Raw genomic sequence first — 14,380 nt, forward strand, 5'->3', positions numbered from 1 at the left:
GGGCAGACATTTGACAGGCCCATCCCACTGCAGGAACACACCTGGACAGAGGTGGACAAGGTTCTCAGCCTTGCTCCAAGCACCTGGCAGAGAGGGGGACAGAGAGGAAGAGCTCCATCCCTGCACTCCAGCAAGGAGACACCTGCACAGCCAGCCAGTCTCCAGGAATAAATACCTACAAACAGAATGAAAATGCCTCAGTACTACCCAAAACCCCCTATTAAATAGAATATGGAATGGACTTTATAGAATCACAGAATGGTTTGGGTTGGAAGGGACCTTAAAATTCATCTTGTTCTATCCCCTGCCATGGGCAGAGACACCTTCCACTATCCCAGGTTCTCCATCCAACCTGAAGTTTGATGGGTTTTATCACTTTCTTTAAGCTCAAGTAGAGTTATGTGAATAGACAAATCAAATACACAGAATAATATTTGTGTTTGTAGAAAATTTGCCACAACCCACTGAAATCCTGTCCAGGCTGCTGCAATGTACATTCACAACCTCAGGTTATGCTGCTCATGTTTTTTATCTGACCTCAGTTTAAGAAAGTTTTAAATGTAACTATCATTGAGTGAGATAATGCTTATTGCCTTTGCTTTTGGAATAATGAAAAAGTATTCAGGAAAAGCAGGTGGGAGTATTAAGTCTGCTATCTCATGAGCTGAAAAGAAATAGAAAGGCAGGCAGAGTTTCTAGGCTGCTTAAAAAACCCTGCTGTTGGTCACATTCCTGTAACTAAAAGTAGTAAGGGAAAATCACTGGGTTTTCTGCAATTTGAGCAAAAAGTTAATTTCAGATAGAAATGTCAGTATCTTCTCTTTTTCCACAAGAATATGGAGACTGAGTGAAGTCTTTATGAAGGATTTGAGATGAAGTTTTACCTTTAATATGGAAGCTATGAACACTCTATTTCACAAGAAGGATGTTGGTGATTCATCTACTTTAGTCTTTCTCAGACAAATGGAAAAAGAAATCTAAAGAGATAGCTGATAGAACAAGAAAGCCAAAATAATTCCCAGTGTATTACCTGTGTTGGAAAGGCTCTCACAGATTAGTGCCTGGATCCCAATGGCATTTCTGAACAGCTCACATTTATCTTTGAGCCAAAAGTGAGATTTTAGCCAAATGTTCAGATCTCTTTGCTTAGAGAGATGGCTGAGAGGTCTATGCACAATGTACAACCTGCAGCATTTGGTGTATCAAGGGCAGCAGCAGCCAGCCTAGCTGTGATGCTGTAGGCTGGACCTGTGCTTGCTCACAAAAACTGAGGCAAAAGTCAATTATTTCAGTTAAACCACATGCACGAGGCAATTATATCATCTTTAAGATGATAAAATGAAAAGAAAGTTAAGCTTTTTTTTCCTAACAAGCTGCAAATCTGTAAAAATGAGCATGCTGACAGGAGAACCTCTGGAATGCAGGGAGTGAGACAGGCTGGAGTCACCAGCTTCAGACAGGCAGAACCTCCCAGGCTGGGTGAGCAGTTCTGGGGCTCTGTGTCACCTCACAGGGTGTTGGTCCTCAGCCCAGGTTATCCAGGCTGCAGTGAAGATTCCCAAGCACTGGAAGCCCTGGTCTCTCTTGGAACAGTCATGGACTTCTGCTGTCCCACCAAGAAAGCCTGAAAATTAAGAAGCCCTGAAACTGGTTAAGAAGCCCTGGTTAGTTATATTTTCATGAGGACTGGGATGGCTCTGTCAAACAGCCTGGGACAATACTGGGACATACAGGATCAGAGCCAGGGCACTGCTAATTACCTTGATGAACTCATCAGCAAGAAGAGCTAAGATGATAGTCACAACAAAACCCCAATTTTTGCCAAAGCATTGATGACTTCTCTATTACTGTACCTGTCTAAAACACACACCTGCCCCTTGTGATAGAACCCTGTGGATTGCACTGGGAATGCAGAGCAGGGGTGGAAGCAGAGGTGGCAATCCCCAGTCAGTGGAAGGTTTGGAGGGTCTGAGGCACTGCCAGCTGGTGGGAGGTATCAGGCTGTTGTAAAAGTGATGGACATGAAAACACACCTAAACACGTTGGTAAATTTACCTCATCCAGAAACTACAGCTTTAAAAATGCAACAAATCCACTCCAGAGACAGCATTGACTTTAGGAACATTTAAATCACAGTGGATTTGCTTTTTGAAGGAGCTTGTGACTGTCTAGACAGCATGACCACAGAAGCTCTGAGATGTTTCCTTACACCTTGGGTTTGAAAAGTTACAATGCTTGGGGAGCCAAAGTCTTCCTCTTCAAACACAGGATTTGAGACCATGCTTTTCCCTCTTGTAATAAATGAACAGCTTGATTAGATTATGCTTAGAATTTCAAAAAGAAATCAAAACAGCAGCAGTACTATGAGGACATGGGCTTGGCCTGATTTTGAAATCATGGTCCACTCTGCCCAAACACTAAAGCATCAGGGAAAGGGAAAGCCTGATGTGTAACAGCTCCTTATTTTACAGGGAGATACGGCTCATTTAGAGCAGCAAACTAATTAATACAATCAGAGGCAAAAGTTTCAGAACTCTCCCAACAGCACACATTAGCATATACTGCCAAGAGACTTGATAAAGTTCAAAGCTTATCTTGTAGCCTGCACGCTCCTGTTTGCTCAGAGCAGCAGCTGGCCAAGTGATCTCCCTTCTCCTCAAAGAGCAAAATTAAATTAGATTAGATCATCTTCTCTCCCTTGTAGAATTAAGATCGTGCTACGAAAACAAGCAAATTAGCTTTTGAAATCCTGTCTCTTACTTTAAGGCTACAAGGCTGAGAAATGCTCTCTGCGCCAGTTCGGCTTAGCTGCAGGAGTGGGTCTGTGCTGTGTCCCTGGTGAGCTGAAATAGTTTTGCAGATTTGTCTCTTCCCTGGGCTTGAGGCAGCGAGTGGCAGATCCTGAGGGAGGAAGGTAAAGAAGGGAACAAAGGAGGAAAGGTAATGGACACAAAGTCTTGGGAATCAAGACATGCGGAAGTCACAGAATCACAGAATTGTTTGGGTTGGAAGGAACCTTAAAGCTCATCTTATTCCACACCCCCTGCCATGGACAGGGACACCTTCCACCAGACCAGGTTGCTCCAAGCCCCATCCAACCTGGCCTTGATGGTTTAATAAGAGCTGCAGTAGTGAGGCTTGAAAGCTTCTTGGTTTGTTGCTATATAAAAACACTTCCGTGTAAAGGAGTAAAACCTAGTTTGTAGAAACAGCAAGATTAGGAACATGAGTGTTACATCAGAAGAAAGGCTTAGAGCATAGGGAAACAGAAGGAAAAATGTAGGGAGCAGGATTTTTTGGACCAGAAAGCTGGACTGAAGAACAACAAATGTTTATGGCCGCATGGTGGAGGTTTAGTTCAGATCAGCAATGCCAGATGCCAAATTCAAACCAAAGACACAACAGCAAGTAAGTTCAAAGGAGGACATACAGACGAGATCCTAGACTGAAACCATAGTTTCTAGAGCTCATTCACTGCACACCAAGCTGTGAGGTCAGTTGGCACAGGCACACTTAAACAAGCTGATAAAAACATCTCCCCATTAAGTCACCATGCTGCAGCAATCAGACACACTCCAGAAGTCCATCCTAGGCAATCTGTTCTGGATGAACAGCTAATGAGAACTAAGCTAAACCACTTCTCTCTGGTTCTGATTCCTCCTTTGAATATTCCCATAACTGTACTGCTAAACAACTCAGACCTATAAAACTGAAACAGGCAAAGAGATTCTTCTGCTGTGGACAGATGGAGTAGTAAAACTGGCCATGAGAAAGCACAGCAATATCCATGGCACATCTTCACTCAGTCACCCTAGACTGCAACAAATTTGGCAAGAAGTTAATTTAGGTTATAGCTTGTTTGTTTGTTTTTTAATACTTTGATTATCTCCTATTAGGCTGGAGTTGATGGAGAAGGTGATTTGGGGTTTATTGCCAAATTTCTTCACAGCTTGATCTTCGCTGCCGTAACTAGAGGAACTTATCAGATGAAGATGGTATTGCAGGAAAAAAAGAAATGCAAAAAAAGTCTCATATACATGGAAAACAAGAGGGATGGAGGGAAAGGAAGATTTTGAATGGTTTATGTTCATGAATGGTGAGTTTATGGGGCAGACTGACTCTTGAGGAGGCATCAGGAACTGTTATCCCATGCAGTGCTCATCACACTGCTTAAAGCTTTACTAACTCGGCTGTTAAACAAGAGTGGCACAGATGTAAATTAAAAATGGAAGCGCTGCATAAACTTTGAGGACATAAAACATTTGTTCTAAAGCATTGAAGATTAATCAGAAACAGCTCTGCTGTTTCATGGCTCTGAGGATAGTGCTGCCTCCAAGTTGGTGCTTTCCTTGTGCTGCCACATCTGCTGTGCGTGCCAGGGCTGGGTGGGAAGCTGGGGCAAAATATCCTGACTCTGCCAGCACCCCTACGAGGCATTTCCAAAGATCTAAGCAATGGGTTCAGATCTTCAATGTGAAGATCTTGTTTTAGAAGAATGAGATGAGTCAAGGAGGTTCTTAGACACCTGAGCTGTGATGAGGGTTTCCTATTCTGCTTCCCTTACTGCATCCTTCTGATCTACACCGATATTTCTTTCATATTATTCCTTCATGCATGCACTGTAAGTAAATCCAAAGTAGAAGACCAGAGGAAAAGCTTTTTCCACCCTTAGAAAGACAAACCCACCCAGCAAAGTGTCTTTGTTCCATCCATAAGAGGTTTACCCAAAGGGCTTGACACCTTTCGATGTTTATAGACATTTTACTAAGGAAAAGCCAAGCATTTCTCAAGGTAAATGAGGGCCCAAGTGGCTTATGTTGAAGCCTGGAACATCTCAATTTCCTGTGAATTCCCTGTGACTTGGCTGGTGCCATTTTTACTGCAGCTGTTCATTCAATTGAGAGCTCACATCATGAAACATGTCAGGGAGAAAAAGAGCCGATGAGAATTCAGTGAATACAGCTTTTCATTTGAAAAGATCCTCAAACACACACAATTGCTTTCTGTGGCTTAATTTTCAACATTGATAAACATAATTGCATTTATTTATCTAGTCAATACTGAAAACAAGTGATAATTTGTAATATAACAACTTTACATCTCAAAGGAATACAAGCACAACAGTTTCCAGTCCCTTCTAAAGGAGGTGAATGACATGGAGGAGGTTGGATTGCCTGTGTAGGAGAAGCTTGCATTATTTATTTTTTTCCATGAGGATATATTAATATTGTTGCTATCAACTTGCTTTTGTACATATATAAATGACTTTTGGAAAAGACTTTTAAAAGCCAGCATTTTTCATGTGCCAAATTACACACACTAAATATCTGATACTGGCAATAGCAAATGCTAATATTTCCTAAGCATGAAAAATGAACTCTCTTTCCCCCACAAGTTCTCAATAGCAACAGTTCTCATTGGAACCAGTGATCAGAGGTTGTTATTATCATTCCATCAAACAATCTGTATCCTTCTAATTAAATAGTAAAGCATCTGAAAATCTGCTCATTATGAGTCTCCATCCTGTTTATTTTGAAGCTGGCAGAAAGACTTACAGTTAGTTCACTGTACACTGAATAGGGCTTGTGGTAAAGAAGCTGCATTAGTTAAATAATTCTTGACACTGCAATCTTGGATATCCTTCCATGGCTTTGTACTCAGGTGCTGGGAGTCTGTTAAGTGGTGGGATGGTTGGTGACAAGTAAAAAACCAAAGAAAAAAGTAAGAAAGAAGAGAGTTCACTGGGCAAAAGAGACAAATGAGGGGGGAAAAGTGCATTAGCCAGACAATGCACTGCAGCAGAGTCCCTCTAAGAGATTACACCCAGCTCCCACTGAATTTAAGGGATGTCTGTCTAATTCCACTGACTCCATGTTAAACAATCCAAAAAGCTGAAAGTTCACTTGGAGCTCCCAGGGCTCATCAGGGCTGAGCAGCAGCCTTAGTGATACTTCCTACCCTTCTGCATTTTGCTCACCCTCTGCCTTGGATCCCTTCTTAATGCCTCAGTTGTTTTCTTGGATCATGTATTTTGCTTCTCATTTCCCCAAAATCTCCTTTTGTAAATGCTTATCTGTCAGTATTTGTCTGTTCATTCATGGCCTTCTCCTTCCCTCTTTCAAGTCTGGTCTATCTTGAACCTGCCCCATGCAGGTTCTCAGGTCACTCTTCTCTTGGAACTTCTTTCCTTTTAGACCTGACCATCTCTAGGCTGTTCACAAACCTTGCAGAAAAAAGGAAAAATTCCCAATGCAGAGCAGGTTCACAGTTTGAGGGGAGGAAAAAAAAAATAAAACCAGAATTCTGCCTACTCAAAAATTCACTCTTCAAATGCTGTTACAAATCTCAGCCCTCACTAGACCTGCAATATATCCCTATACAGTTCCTTCAAAAGCACTAGAATTTATCTCTTCCTCCTAAAACTTCTGCTCTTGTTTACTCACTGCTTTGCCTCTTCCTTAATATCCACTAACTTCACATTTCGCAATTTTAGTATTTAATTTCTGTCACAAAGACCTTCCCCATCCCTCATGTTACCTATGCACCTTGTTTACTCCTGCAACCACATTTATTTCAATAAAACTTATATTAAATTTCATCTGTGTGGAAGAAACCTCTCCTTCTTCTATTTCTCATCTCCTGAAGATTTTGAAGATGTTCACAAGAAATATTTTTCCACTGGTGTGGTTATAACATTCCCTCGAACAAAAACCAGTTTTAACACGTTGGCATCTGGACAGCATGTCCTAACAGAGCTCAAAATAACACATTATAGAAAATACAGGCTGTGTGCTCAGATGCTGAGAGGCATCAGTTCCTGCCTGAGCCAACAGGTGCTGAGAGAAATTAATGTTTCTGTGCTGAAACCATGCAGGAGGAACCAGCTCACCAGCAGCTTGCTTGTCCTTCCTCCCAGGGTGATGCTGAGTGATGTTGTGGCTGTGCCATGATCTCACTAATGGTGACAATGGAAAGGTCCTGACACTCACAAACAGCTCTGTTTGGGAAAGCTCTGTCAGAAAAGGGTCAGAAAGAGACTGACAACAGTTCAAATGTACCATTTAACACATCAAGGTGCAGGACTGTGTGTGCTCCCAGCAGACTGCAATCCCCTCAGGGTTATTAAAACACTTCCTAGAAGCCATTCTGGTCTTTGATATCATTTCCTTGTACCCTGTGAGCTCACTGAAGGCTGCACATCTTGGCTGAGCTTGATTTCAGTACCAAAACCCCACCTCCCTCTAAGTGCAAGGATGGTTCTGCTGACCTCTGACAACAGCACACGAGGAGAAATTCTCTCTCACCTTTACAATGGGAATGAGAGGCAAATGTTCTTAATTAAATCTACTGTTTACATAATTAAAAGCAAGTACTCATTCAGCTAAGTGTGATATACTTAGTTTAAAGGTCTGCAATTTCCCCACAGACTTAGGTCAAACAGTCCCCCACTGTTTCTATTTCATCCAAAACCAGTACACCCCATCCCAAAGGAAAGGTTTTACTGGGTTTTAGAGCACAGGAACACGAGACAGAGCAAATATTTGGTAAGAATCACTCTTAAAACTCATGGATTTAAATTGCTACCTGTATGAAATCATTCATGGTCATGGCCTTCATTGCTGAATAAGCAAGATTTTCTACATACACACAGGTGGGATTTAGTTACTGACAACCCAGACCTAACACAAGGTAGTAAAAAACATATGGGTAACAACATAGAAATACCCAAATCCTGGTGCTGGGCTGTGAGCAGCATCACAGAATGAATTAGAGGGGTGGCTTAGGGCTTGGAGAGAGCAAAACAGAGCAATTGAAGGCTGGAAGGACAGAAAAGAACTCCCTCTTGTTGCTTGCAAGGTTACATTCCTCCTAAAGCTGCAGTCATGAATAGGTTAAACTTGTGCACTTTTCTGCAAATCTCAACACTGGCACGCACATCCACTAAAATAAACCCAACACCTGCAATCAATCCCAAAAAAACCTCAGGTTAGCATCAAATAGGGATGGAATTCTGGAAATGGGGAAGAATTATTTACAAGAAAGAATTCCAAAGCACAGACAGGAGGCTGCAGAGCAAATAGCGAAATAAAAACACATTGGGGAAACTTTCCAGAGATCCCTTTCTCTTTAGACCTTGACAGCTGAGAAATTACTTGGAGCTCATTAACGAGCCACAGACTAATCTATTTACTTGTATGCAAGTGAAAGAGTGGGGAGAAACATATTTGACTCATTCTTAGTAATTTCCCCTGCATAAAATATTTTTGGAGGAAAAAAAAATATACAGGCAGCTGAGCCAATTTTTTTTTCTCCCTCTCAGACAAAACTGAATCATGATTCATCATATACACAGATGAATTTTAATTTATTCCTTTAACAAGTTTCTTTTTGTATTTTCTTGTAAGCAAGAATTAATACACACAGACACGGGGAAATGTTAATTTTACTGCCTCGCCTTTCAAATTTACAAATGTTGAGTCTAACTCCTGCTGGCACCATTCTGGCCTGCAGGGAGGAGAGACAAATGCCTGACCTATGCACAGAGGGTCTCTGGCCTTTCTAGAGGTCAGCAGGAACTTCACATCTCCTGCATAGAATTAAAGCATCCTGCCCATGCAGTGGGGGTTATCACCTTCCAGAAGGAAAGCTGTTGGATCATTATCCATTCCTGCTGGAACTCCGTGGTGCCACTCACATAAAGACAAAGGTGACACAGGAAAGCATTTGGCCTGTTAGAATCCCATAAAACTTCACTCAGTTCAGAGCAGCACAAGTGGAATTTGGCCATCTGGAATTCCTGGATATGTCTCAATGCCTGCCTGCTAAATGAGTGTTTCACAGAGCAATACTAATGATGATGACCCTTCTGTTCTTCCAGTGAGAAGCTCAGAGACTCCTCCAGCTCCTGGAGCAAAGGAACAGACTCATTTAGGTGTGGGAAATCTCCCATCCCTTATCTCTGCTGCAAGAGGAAAGACAGAGATTCTGCTGTGATTTCTCAGTGGTGCCATGGTGGGGGATCCATCACATCTGGGGAGGAGATGCCCTGCACACCCTGAGCAGCTCTGAGCTGGGCTCACTCACTGGGACACAGGATGCAGGCTCTCTAAGGCCACACTCAGAACTCATTTGGACCTGAAAATATCGTCTCAAAACGCCCACCACTTAGCTGGAGGTTTACATTGGTTCTCAGGAAGCATCTCTTCACCAAAAGGGTGGTCAGATATTGGAACAGGGCAGCAGCAGAATCATCATCCCTGGGAGCATTCAAAAATATGTCATGGAAAGCTTGGGACCATGCTTTAGTGAGTGCTGGGGTAAGGGCTGGACCTGATGATTTTAGAGGGCTTTTCCAACCTAAATTACTCCATGGGAGATAAAAATGCACCAATTCCTATCACAAAATCGCCCTTCATCAATAACAGGTCCTGTTGCTCTTTGCAGAAGAAGATTTGTGGAATCAGGATGCAAAGTGAGGCCATTTACACTTGCTTGATAACCTACAAGTGACGTCATTCTGAATATTATCATTTATTCCAAACATTTTGCCAATCCATACATTCTTCATGCCCACACTTCTGTTTCCTAGACAATGCCCAGCTGGAAAACAGAGAAGTAAAAAACAGCAGTGATGTGGAGCACCCAGAGATGAAGATCTATGTTTATATACACATGTACTCCATTTCTTTTGGAAAAATTATTGTTTATTTCTGTGAAAGCAAAGTAGCACTTGCTCTAAGTGCTACAGAGATGAAAGCAAGTGAGCATAGTCAGGCAGATGGGGCCAGAATTTCAGCCTCTGTGTGCTGATTATTTATCTGCTAAACTGGAGCAGGAAAACTTGACAAAGTCAACGTGGGATTAAAATCCAGCAGCAAAGGATGCAGCTGCACAAATGCACAAGACACGATGCCTTTGCATTCAAATAGAATCATATTTAATACAATTAAAGTAATTACTTCAGTCTAGTCAGCCCTGGTTAAGTCTCCATTGGAGTTAATTAATTAATGACAGTAAAATACTTTGAACTTTAAATGTTAAATACTTTCATTATTAATATTATTCTTGCAACTGCTGCCAGAGCAGCCAGGTCCCAGCTCTGTGGAATGCTGCAAAGTGGTGACACAGTGAATAAGAGCAGTGCTTTTGCCTAGTTGATTTAAACATATTTCTTTGTTGTGCTAACCAAGCATCTGCCTCAAAAAAGACCCACAAAAGAGCTCAAGTCCTGCTCTCACAGGATCCCAGACTGGCTGGGTTGGTCTTGTGCCTTCCAGCAGTGCCATGCAGAGTGCTGAATCCTTGCTTGGTAGCACAACTTCAGACAAATACCCCCCAAAAGGTGAGAAAATAATGACTGAAGGCACAGGGAAGAAAACAGGACAATTAAGAGAGGTCAAAAGGACTGGGTCACTTTTAGTCCTGCAGAATAAAGATTTAACTGCATACTACTATATAGGAGAGGTTATAAGAGACCAACAACTGATTATTTTCCCTATTCAAAAATAGAAAAAAAACAAAAAAAGAGGGAAATGAAGGTTTGAGAACCTCTACAATTCAAGCAGTGGAACAAACAACCCAAAAGCTGCAGAATACTCATCACTGAGGGTATTCAGGCTTAAGTAAACACCCATCTGTTAGAGAATATTTTGTTATAATCACTCCTGCTATTGTGCAAGGAGGTGGAACCGAAGTCCCACTGAAATCTGGGGGTTGGATACCTACGATTCATGTGTTCTGCGTTTTTGAAACATTTATTCAGAACAACAAACATCTGGTTCTTAATCCCCCAATTAACACTGTTTCCAGCCCTAAGGAATTAATCACAGAATTCATGGGAAACACTTTATTTGCTGGCAACGGAGTAAAACAAATTGCCTACAAACTTCTACATTGCTAATGGAGCAGTTTAATTAGCTTTTTTTTTTTCTTTTTGACATTTTAATTAAAAAAATAAAGACCAGAAAGACATCCCTGGGCAGAGACCTTTGCAGCAGTGTGTCAGCAGAGAATTACACAGCTCTGGGGACTCGGGGCTCTCATTCATGGTACTGACCTCCTTTGAAGAGCACTGTGAGATCTAGCAGTGAAAAGGACTTTAAAAAGTGCTAGACAGCATCATTAGTATTCAGCAGGACACAGTTCTGTGGCTTGGTTGAATTCAAAGGGATCTGCTGGTACTTAGGAAAGCCAAAACGTTTTCCAGAGGAAAGGGCTGAGCAGCTGGGGGTTGGCCACGCTTCCAGCACTGCAGGCTGACTCAGTGTCACTGAACCAACCTAATTCCTGCTCCCTTTTTTGTTTTCACCACTTCCACGATGTAGAACTTTAACCTATTTCCAGCTATAAAAGTAAGGCAGCGTTTAAAATGGGATCCCAACATAAAAATCTGCATTATTGCCTCCCAGAGCCCTGCTGGCACTCCTGCCACCACTCCCTGTGCTCTGCCCTGTCTCTGGGTGCTTATTCCATGAACACCTCTTTGTTACCAGCTCTTACACCCTGCAGCTCAGTGGATTTACACCCTGCTTCTCTCAGTTGCTGTGGAGAAATTCAATGGAATGAGAAGTCAACCATCACATGTTCCAGCACTCCAGCTTTAAAGATGTCCCTGCCTGTAGGAGTGGAACATGCTGTTCTGCACTTCATCCACCTGGCTTTGCCTCTACATGAATATTAAGTAAACAGCTTTTATTCCCACCAAACAGCTTTGCAAAGAGTAACCAACACAAACATCACAATTCCAGCCAGGAACAGGCTCTCAATAATAGCTCCAAAAGTCTCACCAGCTTCAGAGGGTCTGACTGAACACTGCAATTGACTCCAAGGTTAGCACGACTTGGACAGCTCCTGAAAACATGGGGTTTGGTACACCAGGCCCTTCTCAACACATTTGCTGTGCTCCCTGATCTTCCACCTACTGATTCTGCCCTTGGTTCTGTGTGAACAGTCCTGTGACATCAATCAGTCACATCAGGAACTGACTCAATTCCCCTCGTGCTCCTTCAAACCTTCTTCCACAGTATTTCTTTATCAGCACATTCCCACTTGATGACTGCTTTACCTTTTAACTTCAATGAAATTTTCTGCACTTTTTGTTTCAGGTCTAACCTTTATTCAATTTGCAGCTGCTGGAGTATCTCTAGATTATTTTTTTTTCATTATACCAGATATCAAGGAAAGGGGGAAAGCACAAGTATTTGGAGAAACTACACTGTGATGTTCTGGGGTTGGCATGGGGGGGGTTTTGTGCTTATGGAGTGGTTTGTTTGGGGTTGGGGTTTTTTGGGTAGGTTTGTTGCTTTGGGTTTTTTTTTAATCATGCCATTCCAGGCTGTTGCTTGTCTTTTGTTGTTTAGATTGGACATTAGGAAAAGTTTCTTTGTTGGAAGGGCTGTCAAGCACTGGAACAGCTGCCCAGGGAAGTGGTGGAGTCACCATCCCTGGAAGCAGTCATAAAATGAGGAGATGTGGCATATGTGGCCATAGAACACAGAGATGTGGGAGCATGGTTTGGGGATGGGATAATGGTTGGAGTCAATAACTTCAGAGGTCTTTTCCAGCACTGTGATTTCTGCTGACCCCTCTATGGTTCCAGAGTATTTCAGATGACAATACACCTCCATAAGGAGGCCAGGAAGGGTTTACTTTAACATTTGGAGTTAAAGCATTGAACTCATCCAGTGGAAGCCATATAAACCTTCCCATTTGTTCCAGATTCTTAACTGCATCAAAACTGTGTAAATTCCTTTTTCCTTCTGGGATCAGTTAACTCAAAGATTTGCTATGTCTCTCCAGCTTGGTCTTTAGCAAGGACACAAAATAAGGACACAACAATGAACCAAAATCTGAAGAGCCCCAGAGATAACATTGCCATCATTTAAAACACAACAACACCCAGAATCATGAATATACTCTTACAGGCAGGATCAAAGACCTGCAACCTCACCAATTAATCCTTTGGGGATGCCACAGCCAAACCAAGCAGTACCAGGTGTGACACACTCTGCAGCCTCCTATTCTGAACAATTTCCAATATCAAATGATTTAAGACCCACAGAACTCAAACAGCTTTCAGTGCTGCAGGAAGCCCAGCCAGGCTGGTGTCTCCTGAGCTGTTTTTTTACTGACAAGCCCCCAGGAATGGGGTCTGGGCTGTCTGTCAGGGGCTGTGGCAGGGAGCTATTGCTGTCTCAGCTCCACACCGTGTCCTTCCAGGCAGCCAGCAATTACAAGTCTCTTATCCCAATAATTACAGGCATAAGAATATGTCTTAAGCAACATTATATTCTCTTCTTCCATGTAGCTCGTGCTCTCACAGTGCAATGCACTAACCAGAACGAATATTTCTTTTTTTAGGAGTGAAATCAAATTCTTAACTGGCTGATGAAGTCTTTTTGCCACTGTGTGCCTGAAAGAGACTTGTATTGCTATTTTAGGTGGCAACCAACATGGGCAAAGTAGCATTTTTAGTGAACATTAAAGTGTTTTCTTAAATCAAGTTCTTTTTCAATGTAAACAAAGCATTTAAGGCTAGAGAATTCATTCCCATATAAAGCATAATGGCAAACTTCCAGTGGAAAACAAAACTTGGAAATTATCATCACTGTGAGCTCTGCTAAGAATTTTCCAACTATCACATGGAAGTCTACACTATACTCAGTACATATTAATAAATCAGAAACTAAGGTAACTCTCACTGCTGGAAATGTTTTTCTTGCATATAAAAATTCTCCTGTCTCATGTCCCAGCCTAATCAAGAATTAGCTACCACAACTAATTCTCTAAGAACTTTCTTGTCTTTCTCAAAATTGGAATTACAAACCATCAGTTGAGAGCTAAATGGTAACTGCAATGTCCAATATTTCCACACATTTTAAGCCTTTACTTCTGGCCTGTCCAACATGAACCTCCCCAGATAACTCTCTCATCCAGAAACATGCCAAAAGCTGGCTGAACCTTAGAGTTTTATATCCAAAACTTGTCCTCTCTGCTAAATGAGAAACAAAATAAGAAACGTGAAACAATTCTGCAAAGATATCCAGCAGCAGACATTGCAAAAAGCCACCTCACATCTATGAATCCTGTTGCCAGAATATTTTGAACACAAAATTAACATTTTATCACAGAGTAAAATCCTGCTCTGCCGTTGTGTGTGCCCAGAGCCAGCACCCACATACACAGCAATAACATCTGATTCTCTCCAAGAATTGCATCTCATCAGTGCTGATGAGGCTCCTCACTCACCAGTTGGGACAGCAGGATCCATTGTTGGCTTTTCCCAGGTGTTGATCTGCTCCCAGGTAAATCCATTGGTTCCCAAGGCGACGCTGTAACCACAGTTACTGTAGTGCTCATCGAATGAACATCCACCTAAAAC

The 14,380-nt window shown here is 42.1% G+C and overlaps 1 protein-coding gene across 1 annotated transcript in view; it reads right to left on the reverse strand.

The window, feature by feature from the left end:
- PTPRT (protein tyrosine phosphatase receptor type T) overlaps window positions 1-14,380 on the reverse strand; it is a gene marked incomplete at its 5' end in the record, with an annotated part of 453,063 nt that overhangs the window by 311,295 nt on the left and 127,388 nt on the right. Inside the window, one exon of the mRNA XM_084218107.1 lies at window positions 14,248-14,373. Within this exon, the coding sequence (XP_084074233.1) occupies window positions 14,248-14,373 (126 nt within the window). The remainder of the gene's footprint in view (window positions 1-14,247; window positions 14,374-14,380) is intronic.

This window comes from Fringilla coelebs, assembly GCF_963513975.1.
Source record: "Fringilla coelebs genome assembly, chromosome: 18".
NCBI classification, from domain to species: Eukaryota; Metazoa; Chordata; class Aves; order Passeriformes; family Fringillidae; genus Fringilla; species Fringilla coelebs.